Below are 16,574 nucleotides of genomic sequence, written 5' to 3'. Positions count from 1 at the left end.
TTTTTGAACCCAACTGGAATTCTTTACATTGTATTGCTGTTATTTAGTCCTGTCTGACCTTTGTGACCCCATTTGGGGTTTTCTTGGCAGAGATATGGGGAGGGGGGGGGTTGGCCATTTTCTTCTCAAAGTCATTTTATAATTGAGCTAGTAAGTATCTGAAGCTGGATTTGAACTCAGAAAGATGGGTTCTTAACTCCAGGCCCCATGATCTATCTACATGGCTGTCTCACTACCATTACTACTCCTGCTGTGGCTGCTGCTATTACTACAATACTACTGCTGCTGCTGCTGCTACTACTGCTGCTAATACTATAATCCTAGTACTATAGCTACTACTAATACTACAACACTATTACTGCTGCTGCTGCTAATGCTACAAATGCTACAATATTACTGCTGCTGCTACTACTAATGCTACAATACTACTGCTACTGCTGCTGCTGCTACTGATGCTAATACTATAATCCTAGTACTATAGCTACTACTAATACTACAACACTATTACTGCTGCTGCTAATGCTACAAATGCTACAATATTGTTGCTGCTGCTAATGCTACAATATTACCGCTGCTACTACTACTAATGCTACAATACTACTGCTACTGCTGCTGCTGCTACTAATGCTAATACTATAATCCTAGTACTATAGCTACTACTAATACTACAACACTATTGCTGCTGCTGCTAATGCTACAAATGCTACAATATTGTTGCTGCTGCTAATGCTACAATATTACTGCTGCTGCTACTACTAATGCTACAATACTACTGCTACTGCTGCTGCTGCTACTGATGCTAATACTATAATCCTAGTACTATAGCTACTACTAATACTACAACACTATTACTGCTGCTGCTAATGCTACAAATGCTACAATATTGTTGCTGCTGCTAATGCTACAATATTACTGCTGCTGCTACTACTACTGCTACTGCTGCTGCTGCTACTGATGCTAATACTATAATCCTAGTACTATAGCTACTACTAATACTACAACACTATTACTGCTGCTGCTGCTAATGCTACAATATTACTGCTGCTGCTACTACTAATGCTACAATACTACTGCTACTGCTGCTGCTGCTACTGATGCTAATACTATAATCCTAGTACTATAGCTACTACTAATACTACAACACTATTACTGCTGCTGCTGCTAATGCTACAAATGCTACAATATTACTGCTGCTGCTACTACTAATGCTACAATACTACTGCTACTGCTGCTGCTGCTACTGATGCTAATACTATAATCCTAGTACTATAGCTACTACTAATACTACAACACTATTACTGCTGCTGCTAATGCTACAAATGCTACAATATTGTTGCTGCTGCTAATGCTACAATATTACCGCTGCTACTACTACTAATGCTACAATACTACTGCTACTGCTGCTGCTGCTACTAATGCTAATACTATAATCCTAGTACTATAGCTACTACTAATACTACAACACTATTGCTGCTGCTGCTAATGCTACAAATGCTACAATATTGTTGCTGCTGCTAATGCTACAATATTACTGCTGCTGCTACTACTAATGCTACAATACTACTGCTACTGCTGCTGCTGCTACTGATGCTAATACTATAATCCTAGTACTATAGCTACTACTAATACTACAACACTATTACTGCTGCTGCTAATGCTACAAATGCTACAATATTGTTGCTGCTGCTAATGCTACAATATTACTGCTGCTGCTACTACTACTGCTACTGCTGCTGCTGCTACTGATGCTAATACTATAATCCTAGTACTATAGCTACTACTAATACTACAACACTATTACTGCTGCTGCTGCTAATGCTACAATATTACTGCTGCTGCTACTACTAATGCTACAATACTACTGCTACTGCTGCTGCTGCTACTGATGCTAATACTATAATCCTAGTACTATAGCTACTACTAATACTACAACACTATTACTGCTGCTGCTGCTAATGCTACAATATTACTGTTGCTGCTACTACTGATGCTACAATATTGCTGCTCCTCATGCTACTAATGCTACAATATTACTGCTTCTGCTGCTACTAATACCCCCAGTACTACTACGATCCTTTTCTAACAAAACCAACAGACTTGGCCCAGCCGCATCTGAAGATTATCTGGATGAGAAGGAACAGGAGGCCATAAATCCAGGCCACATTCGCAGGCTCCGCCCCCACAAGGGCTGACCATCCTTGCCCCCACCCAGCAGCTCCCTGAAATGTTCATTAACGCTAAGAGAGGCAATTCCATCAGCAGACATTTCAGCCTCGGAAGCTCAGGTGACTGCCCTGGCTTTTAATAACATTAAAGGCATCAATCCTGGTGAGGGGGAGACCTAACAGCCCCCGTGGCTGCCCCAGGGACCATTTCTTCTCCGGCTAATGGATTCCCTGCACCCCTGTCACTCCGGGTCCTGCTCATTCGCCACTGAGACTGGCGGACACCAGAGCAAAGTCCCAGGGAGGTCAATCGGCCACCTCCACGCACTGACCTCAGGGATCACTGGAGCTATGGGGAGTGGGGGTCCCACGAGGGCTAAGCCTCGTGCTGATGCTGAAATGAGCGGCCAAGAGGGGCTCCTTCCATCACAAACATAACACTAACCCAGTGACCCACGACTGAACCAGGCCAAGTGGTCTTGGACCCCGGCCCATGCTCAGATCCAATCAATGAGATCACGTCTGCGAAGAGCTTTGCCAGCCTTAGAGTACTGCTGAAACGTCACCTCCAGAGCCCCCCAAAAGCCCAGCCCGGGCTAAAACGGGACCACGTGGATTCTCCCATGTCTGCTAATCACAAACTTGTAGATCTGGGGGTACAAAGAAGGGGGCCACAAAGCACCTTCTGTGCCCCACGGTGAGGGGGAAGTTCTGTTGGGTTTTTGTTGTGTCCAATCCATTTTCCGTTCCACAAATACAATGGCAAAGGACATCAAGAGCAAGTTCCCCTGCCAAGGGCCCAAGGACCCCTGCAGAGCTGGGCCAGAGTCAAGGAGGGTGGCCTGGAATCCCATTCTGTGTACTGCCTGACTCTTGCTGAAACTCAGTTTACTCACCAGTAAAAAGAAGGGGCCACCCAAGAGCTGGCTAAGCTCTTTCATGAGACGGGATGATCCTAGGAAAGGCCTGGAGCTTTGGGGCTGGATGGCTGGATCCTCCCTCTCTCCAGACGCCCACCCCTTCCCCCAGCCAAGCACCCTCCTGGCCCCTGCTAGCTTCCCTGGCTTGGCAGCTATCTTATCAGCCACAGAGTGACCAGCTTAAAGGTTAAGTCCAGACTCCTCACTTTATAGATGAGGCAGAGCTCGATCAAGTGATCTGCCCAGGGTCACCCTGCCAATAAGGGTCTGCGGCAGGATTTGAACCCCAGATCTTCTTGATTCTAAGTCTACTGCTTTAATCTCTGGGCCCCAAGGACTATCTCCCTCCCTCATCAGGCTATCTCCCTCCCTAGTTGGGCTATCTCCCTCCCTCATTAGAGCACAAAGTGGGAGGGGGGAAGGCAGGCAGGGATTGGTTTTGCACTTTGTGTCCTCTGGGCTTAGCACAGTGCCTGGCACATAGTAAGCACTTAATAAATGTTCATTGATTGAATGATGCTGGGGTTCTGTTGAGAAAGCTCCATTTAATTCTACCGAACTTTGGGTCAGTTCCTAGGAAAGGATCAGCACCTTCTGTCTCTGCCCCTGTCTCTTCCCCTCGCCCTCTTCTTTCTCTTCTACCTCCCGCTTCTCTTTCTTTCTCTCTTTCCCTCTCCCTCCCTCCCTCTCCCTCCCCTTTCCCCTCTCCCATCCAGGCAGCAAACCCTTCCCACTACCCCCGGCCACCAAAACCCCAGGCAGCCCCTGCAGCTCTCAGCCCCGGCTGCAGTAACCACATAAGCGTGTCTGTGCTCAAACCCTCGGGGCTTGGGGAGGTCGCTGCCGAGTCTCCTCCCACTCCATGGAGGGGCCGGTCTGTGGAGCCTGGAGTTGGGCCAGGCCGTCTCCCTGTGTCCCAGAGGAGCCTCCCAACCCCCACCTGGAGGGCAGCAGGCCCTGCTGGTTCTCATTAGGCTGCCCACCCTCTATAGGCCCCCACGGTCAGTGACAGCAAGGGAGGGATGAGAAGCTCCCACTGACGTGAGTCGGGGTCTCCCTCCCCCGCGGGGGCGGGCCAGCCAGCAACAGCTGCTGTGGAACATTTCAGAGCCCCTGCGAGCGCTCCCACGCACAGGCCCAGCCTCCCGTGGCAGGATCCCATCAAAATTACAGGGATGTGGCCTCTGACACAGTTTCCCAGAAGCCCGCTCTCCGACGTCCTCTTAGTGGGAGGGGAGTGGGATGGCTTAAGGTGGAACAGGAGTGGGAGCAGCCACTCAGCCACTCAGCCCCCCAGCTCTCCCAGGGCAACAGGACAGTTTCAAACCCTACCTGTGCCGGCCACGGCCTAGCCAGAGGGGGCTAATCCCTCCTCCTGAGGCCCCCTCCTCTGTAAATGAAATAGCCATTGGACCAGACAGGCTTCTAGGACCCTTCCAGCAAAAAAGCCCCAATTGAGCCGCTTCTAAGGTTCTGGCTGTGTACCAGAGTTAAGAAAACTTCCATTCGCACCTTCCCCAGGTACATCCTCAGCCGTGGGACCCCATCACTTTACCCTTCAGCCTGTCTGTAAAAAGAGGTAACAAGAGCAGATGCCTCATGGGACTTGTGGGAACATCCAAATGAAATCAGCCACAGAAAACAGTCTGCAGACTGAAGTGATTGGCAAAGTGTCGCCATATTATTGTTATTATTATTATTATCATTATTATTTAAACTCAGAAGCGTGAACCACTGTTTATTTGTCAGTGCCCCAGTAGATTGAATAGACCTGGAAGGGAAACTTGGCAACAGACACTGAATGCTGACCCGGCCCTCCGGCTAATGCTGGACAGAAGACTGTCGCTGTGACATCTAAGGGGTCCAGGGAACACTGGCTGAAACTGCTTTTCAGAGCAAAGACACAAACATAGACACACACACACATACATACACAGACACTCACACACAGAGACACATACACTCATACACATACACACACACTCACACACATACACTCACACATACACACATAGAGTCACTCGGCAAAAAGAAGAAACTGAACCTTAACTCCTAATTTGGCTAACAAGTCTCTCACACACACCCCAGAGTCCACTTCCCTGTCTGGGGGCCACAATTTCTTCCCTCTAGGTCTGTACTGATTTTTGATCCACTACCCAGGAGCCACAGGGACCATCAAGATCTCGTGATTTCCTTCTTTCAGTTCAGGCTTCCTGGTCTCTGGTCAGAACTTCTGCAAGACAGCAAGTGGCTAGGCTGCCAAGTTCAGTTAGAGAGCCTGACAGGCTTTAAAAGATGTCACACAGGAGAATATGTGAGTAGAAGGGATTTCAGCTGCCAACGAGTTCGATCCATCCTTGAAAGGAGATGTCCCCAGTACTATACACCTGACAGGCGGTCATCCAATATCTAATAGAATGAGGAGTTTTATAACCTGAGATCTCTGCATTTTTTTAAAAAATATTTTGCTGACCATATTTCAATATAATCTGGTTTCCTTCAAAATCCTAGATAATATTCTTGTGTGTATTTAAAGACTTTCAAACTCCTCGAATTAGCGCTGAAAATAGTCTGAAGCTTGAGATGGAATCCCTGCTCCCACAGAAGAGGAGCCTAATGTTAATTAATGTTAATTAAATTAATATAAAGTTCCAAATTTTAAAAGGGGGTAGAAAAATGAGCAAATAACAACAAAACAAAAAAAGACTGACCATAAAAAAAGAGATCGTGGTGATAGGGAAGATCAAGACACAAACTCAGAAGAAGACAATGAAGTCTAAACATCCACCTTCAAAGCCTCAAAGGAAAAAATGCCAAGTGGACACAAGCACAACAAAAATTGCTGGAAGAACTAAAAACTTATTGTAAAAATCAAAAAGGAACCATAGAAGAAAAATTAGGTAAATAAATGAGATCAAAGTAAAAATAATGAAAAGACAATTAGCAGTTAGGTAAAAGATATCAAAAATACTAAAGAAAATAACAGTTTAGAAATCTAATTGGCCAAATGGGAAAAGAGATACAAAAGTTCACTAAAGAAACACATTCCTTACAAATTAAGATTGAGAAAGTGGAAGGTAATGAGGCTATAAAATATCAATAAACAACAAAACAAAATCAAAAGAATTTTTAAAATAGAAGAAAATGTGAAATATCTCACTGGAAAAACAACTGAACTGAAAAAGAGGTGAAACAGAGAGTACTTGAAAAGTCACAATAAAAAACAACAAAAACAAGACACCATATTTCAAGAAATTATAAACGAAATAAAAATGAAAACTGCATTCATAGTGTAGAACCAAAGGGTTCTAGAAATTGAAAGAATCCACAATTGCTACTGGAATGAGATCCCAAAATGAAAATTCCCTGGAATATTGTAGCCAAATTCAGAGCACCCGGGTCAAAAAGAAAATATCTGAAGCATCCATAAAGAAACAAAATACTATGGAATCACACTAGTACCATGTAGGATTCCGAAGCTACAATGTTAGAGAAGCAGAAAACTCGGACGAGAAAAACAAATTGAAGGCATTAGACTAGGCAATGAGAAAACAAAACTCTGATTCTTTGCAGATGATATGATGGTAGATTTAGAGAATCCTGGAGCATCAACTAAAAAAAACTAGCTGAAATAATTAACAATTTCAGCAAAGTTGCAGGACATAAAATAAACCCATATAACCATCAATGTTTCTACATACTACTAATAAAACTCAGCAGCAAGAGATATAAAGAGAAATTCCATTTAAAATGACTGCAGACAATATAAAATACTTGGGAGTCTAGCTGCCAAGACAAACTCAAAGACTGCATTAGACACAATTACAAAACCCTTTTCACACAAAGTTAGATCTAAACAACTGGAGAAACATTAATTGCTCATGGATAGGCCAAGATAATATAATAAAAAAAGCAATTCTGGCTACGTTAATTTACTTATTCAGTGCCATACCAATCAAATTACCAAAGAATTCTTTTATTGAACTAGAAAAAAAAAAAGTAAAATTCATCTAGATGAATAAAAGGTCAAGAATATCTGGGGAATTAATGGAAAAAATATGAAGAAAAGTGGCTTAGCAGCTTCACTTTACAAAGTACTAATCAAAACCATCTGGTTCTAGCTAAAAAGTACAGTGTGATAGAATAGTAAAGTGCTTAATAAATGCTTATTTTCTGAATCAAATTTCCTATGTCAGTGGTCAGGGGAATTTGGCTACGTCAGGCACCTTTTTCTATAAAAATCCCTTCTACCCAACAAGGTCTTAAAGCATTAACCAGTCCAATATACCAACTCATAAATGAATCTTTATTGGTCCCTCTCCCTGAGATGCCAAGATACGCAATTACAACTAGGGAATTGCAGAACCAAGCAGCCAGAGCCATCAGTCCCAAGAATCTCTTCATTCTAGAGGGAAGGAGACATGACTGTACAAGCTCATTGCTTCTCAAACAAGTCATTCAAGCCATCTCTTGAGGACTATCCCAGAGTGCTGGGAGGCTCCTCTCATCTCCTGCCTCCCACGTACCTCCGGGAAATAAAGATGGTACATCCAGTGCCTGACACATGCTAGAAACCACACTCCCTCCACTCCCACAAACTGTTCCATCTAGACCCAACCACTTTGACTATAAATATATGTCTGGAACTTTCCCTCTGTTCAAGGGACTCTCTCAGAAACAGGTTCAAGGCTTTACTGGGTGCTTGGTGAAAAAAGACTGAAACAGATTAACCTCGTCTCACCGGGCTGAGGAAACGATGAAGGGTTTCCTCTGGGCCAAAGTAATCACAAGCATTAAAAGATGAATTCCATGGTCCACAAGAGGCAGGAGTTAAGTGCAGAGAGAATTAAGTGTGCTCAAGGACAAATCCCTCCTCCTTCCCCCAGACAATCTCCTTAGATTCCAACTTAGAGAGGACTGGTCAATCTATATTAGTGGAGAGAGTTTTTACTGGAAGATCCACATCTTGATGGAATTACTTTTTAAATCAAAGAACAAAACACGAATGAATTTTGGCCACCAGAGTCCCTGCCTTCTCCTACTCCATTCTTCACTAGGAACCTCCAGCTTCTCTCCTTGTTTTTCATTATGGTTTAGAAGGAAATGGGTGTGAGCCCTGAGATCCCACCAATGGCCCCTGCATAGATTATACATGGACATAGTACTACTAAAGCGGTTTAATAATCCTGCTACTCACCTCCTCTTACTCATCAGAGTACAGTGTAGAGCCCTACACTGTAGGAAGGAAACATTTGAATGGGATCCTGGATTGAGCTTGGGAAGGGACCTTCCGGGTCATCAAGGGCAGCCCCCTCATTCTTCAACTGAGGAAACTGGGGAGCTGACAGAAGATGGGCTTTTCCCCAGGACACTCAGTAGAGGGAAGCAATGCAGCCAGGATTAGAACTCAGGATCTTTCCACTGCCATGGACCCAGGTTTAGATTCTACTTCTCCTACTTACTAGTTGGATACTGTCCCTCAGAGCCTGAGCTTTCTAGCTACAAAACTGGAGGGATAATACCTGCAGCACTTAACTTCAGATGACACCTCATAAGTTGAGGGGCAGCTAGGTGGTACAGTAGGCAGCACAGTGGACCTAAAGTTGGAATAGCCTAAATTCAAATCCCATTTTGGATACTCTCATAAGTAGCATCTCTTAATTTCTGTTTGCCTCAGTTTCCTTAGCTATAAAATGGGAATAATAATGTCACCTACCTCCCAGAATTATTGGAAAGACAAAATGAGACATTTATAAAATGCATTTTGCTGATGGTGAAATTGAGGTCAGAGAGCCTGTCTTTTGCCTATGGGTCTCCCAACTGGAAAGCAGAAGAGTCAGCAGCTGACTTCAGATTTTCCTGATTCTGAATATAGTTCTCTAGGGCAACAACCTCGAACCAGTCTCCTTGACTCATGCTTCTCCAGTCCGTTTCCCACCCAGCTGCTGCCACGGTGATTTTCCAAAAGCAGAGGGCTGTCCACGTCCCACTCAACAAACGTCTCCCTCTGCCCCCCAGCATCAGCTCTAAACTCATCCCTGGGACATGGAAAGCCCACCCCAGCTGGCCCTTGCTGTCCTGGCAGCCTCCTTCCTTTCCATACACTCTCCAAGACCCAACTGCACCAAAGCAACTCCTGTTTTGTGTCTATGTGCTGCCCTTTCCCTGCCACCCCCATTCTGGGAAGCCGTCCCTCCTCACTTCTGCCTCCTTGCCTTCCATAAAGACTCGGCCCAAATTCTGCCTTTGACAGGAAGCCTTTTCCGGTCTCCTCCGGCTCTTATCACCTTCCTCTCTCACACAGCCTCCCATGTGCTCACTGTAATACTGAGTTCTTTCCATGATGTCTTCCCTAATAGATAATGAGTTCCTTGAGGGCAGGGCTCATGTTTCTGCCTTACTTTGTAACCTTAGTGCTTAGCATGGCTAAAGGAACACTGGAAGTACTTAATAAATGCTTATTGATTAACTAATAGAGAAAGAAAAAAGTGGGAAATGGAGAAGAATGCACATAGGACCATAATAATATAAAGGAAAACAACCTGGAGAGCTCCTGGGTGCTGAGCCAGCTAGGACTTCAGAGACTTGGGGGAGAAGTATATTCTGTGCCTGTTGCCTATGAGATGGAGTGGGATGAGGCATGTTTTCAGAGCTGGGCAGTGTGTTGATTTGTTCTCCTTGGCTATAGGCCACAAGAGAAAGTTCTTGGAGTTGGGGGATAGGGGAAGGCATTGGAAAGTAACATAGATGTTTGGGTTTTTTTTTTAAGATCATCAATAAACTCTACTTTAAATAAAATTAAGTATTTGGTAAGTATTTTGGTAAATACAAATTAAGTATTTGGTAAAGTTTCAAGTATCGCATAAATATGTTTTCATTCTTTCAGATAAAATAGAAAATATAATGAAGAACTAAAGAGCGTGTGGGAGAAAGACAGAAAAACAGGGCCAGGATAAGAGGAAGACCGAGAGACAGAGAGTTTCTGTGGGTGAGCAAATAGCAAAGTCCCTGAGAACATTTCATTTTTGTTCATCTAGAAATAGCGTGACCTCCAAACCTTCATCAATATCTTCTTCGATGTCTCCTTTCTGCTCCTTCTTTCAAATAAAAACAGAGAAGAAAAGAATTCTACATTGCTTGCTCCTGCATTTATTTAAATGCACAGATGTTCTGGCTTTGTTTTCCTGTTGCTACTAATAAAAAAAGTTATCACGTGCACAATTTTAATCCACGCTGCTTGTATCTTTTTCTAGGGGATTAATCCAGGCCCTTATGGTGCAAGAGTAAACAAACTCTCCTGGCTCAGAGAAACAGGGCAGGGAGGCGGGGGACAAGCCCCACCGGCTCAAAAACTATTGGCACCTTTTAAACTATTTAACACTCCAAAAGCAGCACCCCCTCTGGGGGCCTGCTGAATCCTTGGTGAAAACACGTGGCCTCCGCTCTACCTCCCAGCCTCAGTCTCCCCTTCCTCAAATGCAACATTTCAGGCTTGCCAAGAATTCACCTCTCACCCCCTGCTCAGTGAAAGAGTCTTTGCAGCAGTCAACGGGCTGTCCCGCTTTGTCGAGCCCTACCAGCTCCTGGGCTCAAATTACAGCATTTCTGGGAGACTAACCCACACTCCCTGAACATCTGCTGTAGTGTAGGGTCTGCTTGGTCCTTGCATGCTTGGGGAAACTGTCTTTGTTTTTAACTGGATGGATGGATGGATGCGTGGATGGATGGATGGATGGATGGGTGGGTGGGTGGGTGGTGAATGGATGGCTGGATAGATGGATGAATGGATGGATGGATGAATGGATAGATAAACTGATAAAAAAAAAAGAAAAAGAGGCAGAGGTTGAAAAAGAGAAAAAATACACATGTAAATGTAAAGATAGACAAAGACAAAGTAATAAAGCATATATCATCCTTTACAAACTTTTCCTACTTCTTCACCGATTTTCAACCTTTCTCTTCAAAACATTCCCTTATAATATATAGTTCAACCTTTGCTTAATGGCCTCCAGTGAGGGGAAAGCCATAAACTCCTCTGAGACAACTCTGATTTTTAGGAAATCTTCCCTTTCCCCACTCCAGTACTAAACTGGAGGCCATTATTCCTAGTTCTAAGTCTGAGGGCCAAGCAAAGAAGAATCCAATCTGTTCTCCAAGTGATAACCTTTCGAGAAGAGAGCTCTCATGCCCCCCGCCTTGAGTTGGTTCTTTACTAGCCTAAAAATCTCTTTTTCCTTCAACATAAACTAAAATAAAAACATATCTATGAGAGAAGAAATAGAAAACAGGTCCCTGTTGGGCCTGCTAGCTGCAAAAACTCCCACAAGTGACCAAGAGCTCAGACTTGAGAGTTTGGAACAGCTGGATTCAAATCCCACCTTTAACTAGATGTTACTAGATACATGACCTTCACCCATTCATTTAGCCTCCCTGAGCCTCAGTTTCCTCATCTACAAAATGGAGATCAATAATATCAGGAGTATACTATCCTCAGTTTTTGCAAGGCTCAAAAGAGACAGCATTTCTTAAACATTTTGCAAATTTAGTATGTCCTCTAAATGTCAGTTATCCTCCTCCTCATCAGACCTTTCGTAGTTTGGTCAATTCCACTGGCCATCTACAACCGTGGACCCCAGGGGCCCATGATGCTCCAATGTAACATTTCAGCAAAGCATAGGAGCAATAGAAATCACAGGGAAAGTTATATTATTGTCCTTGTACCCCCCCCCGCACCCCCCACAACTCTGGCCCATCAGAAACACTCAGTGTTACTCATCGAATGGAACAAGCCCCTTACCTATCTCCCCGGGCACATGCTTGCCACTGAAGCGAAAGCAGGCGGTGACGTTGAGGCAGTTCACCGGCTGCTGGCCATCATGGCACTGGGGCGCCGTAATGTTGATGGAAACTGGGAGGAAAATGGAGACGTCCACTGTGATGACGGGTCTGGCCCTGTGGATCAACCAAAAAAAAGGTAAGTCAGCCCCCCGAGAGGAAGCTCTCCCAAACAAGCCATCCTTAATCAGACAGGGCCAACTTGGGCCTGAAGATTCCTCTTTAAAACTCAGAAATAACGAGCAAACAAAGGAAGGGAAAAGGTGTTCCATAAATACTTTTCCCTATGACTTGGAAAGGCTTATTCTTAATAATTTAACAATTAACTTCACAATGAGAGGGACAGGCTGATGTGCTAATGAGACACATATGTCCAGAGTCATAAATGAGCCTCCAGATGTTTGGGAATCATTTAAAATTTCACCAATTAAGTTCCTGGTTCTATTTTATTGGGTCCAAATGTACATCCACAAGGGGGAATTCCTACAAGGATACCCTGCTTAGAAAACAATTCCTGCCTCCACTGCTCCCAGAAGCTTTTGCTTCCATTACAAGAATAACTTGAAATGTTCCAGCTGCACTCATGAAGGGCTACGAAAGACTCTTCCACATCCTCACCCCCCACAACTAAGTCACTGAGTAACAAATCTACCACAAATATCTTCGAGGAACAAAGCTCCCAGTCAAGAAATCCAAATGAAGCTCCGATAGAGCTATAACTAGGGCTGGGCAACTGGGGCTTTTTCCAAGCACCAAAATTTAATGGCCTTGCCAACATTTACACTCCTTTCAGGAGTATAGAAACAATAGAACTTAGCGCCTTAGTAAACAAGAATAAATTGAAGTAGGAAGCGAGTTTTCACACGCAAGACAAGTTCCTTCTCTTTTCATCCTCAGAGAAATCTGTGTCCTGAGTTTTAGCTCATGGGGAGCAAGTATCTTTACACCCCAGGATCAAAGATAGACTTTTAGACTGAAAGGGGCTTTAGAAGCCACTGGTTCCCCCAGGCCCATGGTCTAAGCAACAGCTCTTATAAGTGCAGCCCACGGACTCTTGGGGTTTCCCGAGGTCAAAACTATTTCCCTACTAATTCTAAGACGTTTTCATTTGTCATATGGCAGATATCAAGAGGTAACCCACATAAATAAAACTTTGGTGGGGCCCTCAATAATTTTAAAGAGTGCAAAGCAGCCCTGACACTAAAAAGTTGGAGAACTGCTTGCTAAACAAAACTAGAGTTTCAAAGGAAACCAAACTACAAATCTAAAGAAAACCAGCTGATAAGAGATGGGGAAGGGACCCAAAAGAAACTTAAGCTGATAGTCTTCTTCCTCCACGTCCCTCTCGGCTTTACTTTGTTGTTCGGTCGACTAATACTATGCGACCTCATTTGGGGTTTTCTCAGCTGACAATGGAGTGATTTGCCATTTACTTCTCATTTTACAGAAACTGAGGCAGACAAGGTGAAGTGACTTGACCTGGGTCATGTATATGTCTGAGGCTGGATTTGAACTCAGGTCCTCCAGGTACTCTATCCACAGCACCACAAACTACTCCTGGCTTCCTTGGTTTAGTCCTAACCAATAATCATGCATTTATTAAATATCTACTTTGTTAGAGGAATAAGCTTGGTCACCAACCTCCCTGTCACCCAGGCCCTCAGTTTATCCCTGAGTTGCTGTTCACACTTACAAGCACCTCCATATCCAATTTATGGCCTAGTCTTGTTGTCTCCACTTTTCCAATATCTCTCCTGTACATCCCCTTCTCTCCATTCAGAAGCAGAGTCCAAGCCCTTATCATCTCTAGCCTCCTAACTGGCCTCCCTGCCTCCAGTCTCTCCCCACAGCAATCCTGTGGCCACATGAGTGATTTTTTTAAGAACAGGTTTGGCCTGGACATTGCCCTCCTTCTACAAACTCCAGTGGCTCCCAACTACCTCTCCAAAGAATTTTAACCTTCTTGTCCAGCATTTAAAGCCTCTCCCAACCCGGCCTCTTCCTTCCTTCCCATCCTTTTTCCACATTGCTCCCTTTCACAGCCACAACGGCCTTCCTACTACTCTTTTACGCAGCATTTCCATCTCTGAGATTTCCAGTGATACTGCACATATCTCATGTGGACCAGGTGCACATACTTGCTTCTCAATTAGAATGTAAATTCCTGGAGGGCAGGGGCTACTTTTGGTTTTGCCTTTGCCTTCCTAGTTCCAAGAAAATGCTTCCTAAGTGCTTGTTGGATCACCCTGAGACCCACAAGCTCTCCTTGATGATTGGGTCACCTCTGGAGAAGATTGAGGGCATCATGGAAACCAGCATAGCGGATGTCATGGAAACTATCATGGCAGACATCATGGAAACCAGCATGATTGTAATGGAAACTTTCATGGTGGCCATCATGGAAACCATCATGACCATCATGGAAACTCTCACATGGCCATCATGGAAATCCTCAAAGTGGCCGTCATGGAAACCCTCACAGTGGCCATCATGGAAACCATCACGACCATCATGGAAACCATCATGACAGCCATTAAAAGGGGGAAGCAGCAGAAGCAGAAGCCCTGGGTCTCACCAGAGTCAGTGCTCTCCTTGTGGGCCAGAGAAGTCACCCTCCAGCCTGCCCCTGATGAAAGATCTTGGAGGTTCTCTGAGAAGGGGCTGTCCTCTGGCCTCCCTCCATCCCTCGACCCTAACCCTCTGCCTAACGTCGCAGAATCTCAGAATTGGGAGGGACTCTGTGCACCATCAAGCCCAAACCCTCCAGAACTCCTGGAACAAAGGAAAAGTTCAACTATTTCTTGTCCGACGCTTCCTGACCTGTCTAGGGTTCTCTTGGCAAATATCCTGTCACTTCCTTCTCCAGCTCATTTGGCAGAGGAGGAAACTGAGGCAGACAGGGTGAAGTGACTAGCCCAGAGTCAACCAGTAGAAAGTGTCTGAGGCTACATTTGAACTCAGGTCCTCCCGACTCTAGGGCCTATCCACTGAGCCACCTGGCCACTCTTAATATAGATAAATCTCAAATCCTGACTTCTACAGGAAGCTTTCCCTAATCCCTCTTAGTTCTGGGCCTTTCCCTCTTTTAATTAGCTCCTATTTCTCTGGTATATTGCCTGAAGATATTTCTTTGCATGTTGTCTCTCCCATTGGACTGTAGGTGCCTTGAGTGTAGTATAAGTGCAGGGACTACCTTTTGCCTCTTTTTCTATACCCAGTGCTTAGCCCATCACCTGGTATACAGTGAGTGCCTAATAAATGTTTATCATATTACACTGAATTGGTTATATGAAATGAGGCTAAGAAAGTAAGGGGGCCCAGATTATGGAGGCTACTGCAGGAGCCAAGGTAAGTATATGACGAAGGAGCTCAGTCTTGTGCTTCCCAAAAACTTGACTCTCACTCCCACGGGGATGCAAAGGCAAAAAAGGGGGCCTCTGCCTCCAGCACAAGCAGGGACCAGAAGAGAAGGAAGAACACACTCTCACCTGAGCAGCACCACATGGTCCGACATGAAGGCTCCGATGGTGACATCTGCAAAAGAGAATTTCACAACATTCAGAACTGGGCCGTGGAGGCTGCTGGGAAAGCAGGAGTCTGGAGGACTTCCCTCCTGCACCCCATCCCCACCAGGCCCCCACGACTGCCCAGCAAACTGGGGTGAGTGCTACTGAGACAGACAGGGCCACTCCCGGGGCAGAGGGCCTCTCAAGGCCAGGGAGCCAGCTTCATCCGTACCTTTCAGCGTTTCAGTTTCCTCCTGTGTAATAGGAGGGGCCTGGGCCAAATAACCGCTGAGGCCCTTGTCGGCTTTAACCTAATTTCCCACTAACATCTGTCTTTAAAGGGGAGTCACAAGTGTCATTGGTGAGAGCAAGAACGAAGACAAGAAAGTGTTTGGGGCACTTGAAAGCACTGTAAGTCCCCCAAGTACAGGCCCAGTGTCAGTGACTTCAGGTTTGATAGCCTTGGGATTAATTCTGATGTTGCTCTTAATGTCGAGGGATAGAGGAGTTAAATACAAATTAATACTAAACTCAAATACAATCTAACAGTGAGGGGCAGTGGGGTGCTGGGATCACTCAGGAAGCCCAGAGAGGGAATCTTGTCTCCGACTCTTGTGAGCTGTTGGGACTCCGGGTAAATCCCTTAATCTGGGCTTCACTTTACTCATCTGTTAAATGAGGATAATAACAGTCTGAGGCGAGGATCCCATGAGATAATATATGAAAAGCACTTCACAGACCTTAAGGGACACTAGAAACATGAGCTACCTTTTTTAGCTATTACTTTGCAACTATTTACATGTGACTCTGGATAAATCCCTTAATCTGGGCTTCAGTTTACTCATCTGTTAAATGGGGGTATTAACAGCCTCCATATCACTAGTTTGAGGTGAGGTTCCCATGAGATAATATATGAAAAGCCCTTCCCAGACCTTAAGGGACACTAGAAACATGAGCTACCTTTTTTAGCTATGACGCTACAACTATTTACATGTAAGTGCTTTCCATATCTAAAACATCACACCAACTCTTCTGTCTCAATTCACTAACGTGCTCCTTTTTATTTTCTCCTGTGCCTATGATCCAAAGGACTTATCTAAGTTCAGCTCTATTACTAACCAGCTGTGTGACAACCACCTAGTGACTCC

The 16,574-nt window shown here is 44.7% G+C and overlaps 1 protein-coding gene across 1 annotated transcript in view; it reads right to left on the bottom strand.

Annotated features, from left to right (window-relative positions):
• The window catches only part of ITGA9 (integrin subunit alpha 9), a 287,368-nt gene that overhangs the window by 212,142 nt on the left and 58,652 nt on the right, over window positions 1-16,574 (bottom strand). Inside the window, exons 13-14 of the mRNA XM_031962459.1 lie at window positions 15,409-15,454; window positions 11,883-12,037 (exon numbers count right to left, since the gene is read on the bottom strand). Of these exons, the coding sequence (XP_031818319.1) occupies window positions 11,883-12,037; window positions 15,409-15,454 (201 nt within the window). The remainder of the gene's footprint in view (window positions 1-11,882; window positions 12,038-15,408; window positions 15,455-16,574) is intronic.

The sequence above is a fragment of the Sarcophilus harrisii genome, chromosome 1, assembly GCF_902635505.1.
Source record: "Sarcophilus harrisii chromosome 1, mSarHar1.11, whole genome shotgun sequence".
Taxonomy (NCBI): domain Eukaryota; kingdom Metazoa; phylum Chordata; class Mammalia; order Dasyuromorphia; family Dasyuridae; genus Sarcophilus; species Sarcophilus harrisii.
The sequence above is the reverse complement of the archived record's forward strand: the minus strand, read 5'-3'. Positions and strand labels throughout refer to the sequence as shown.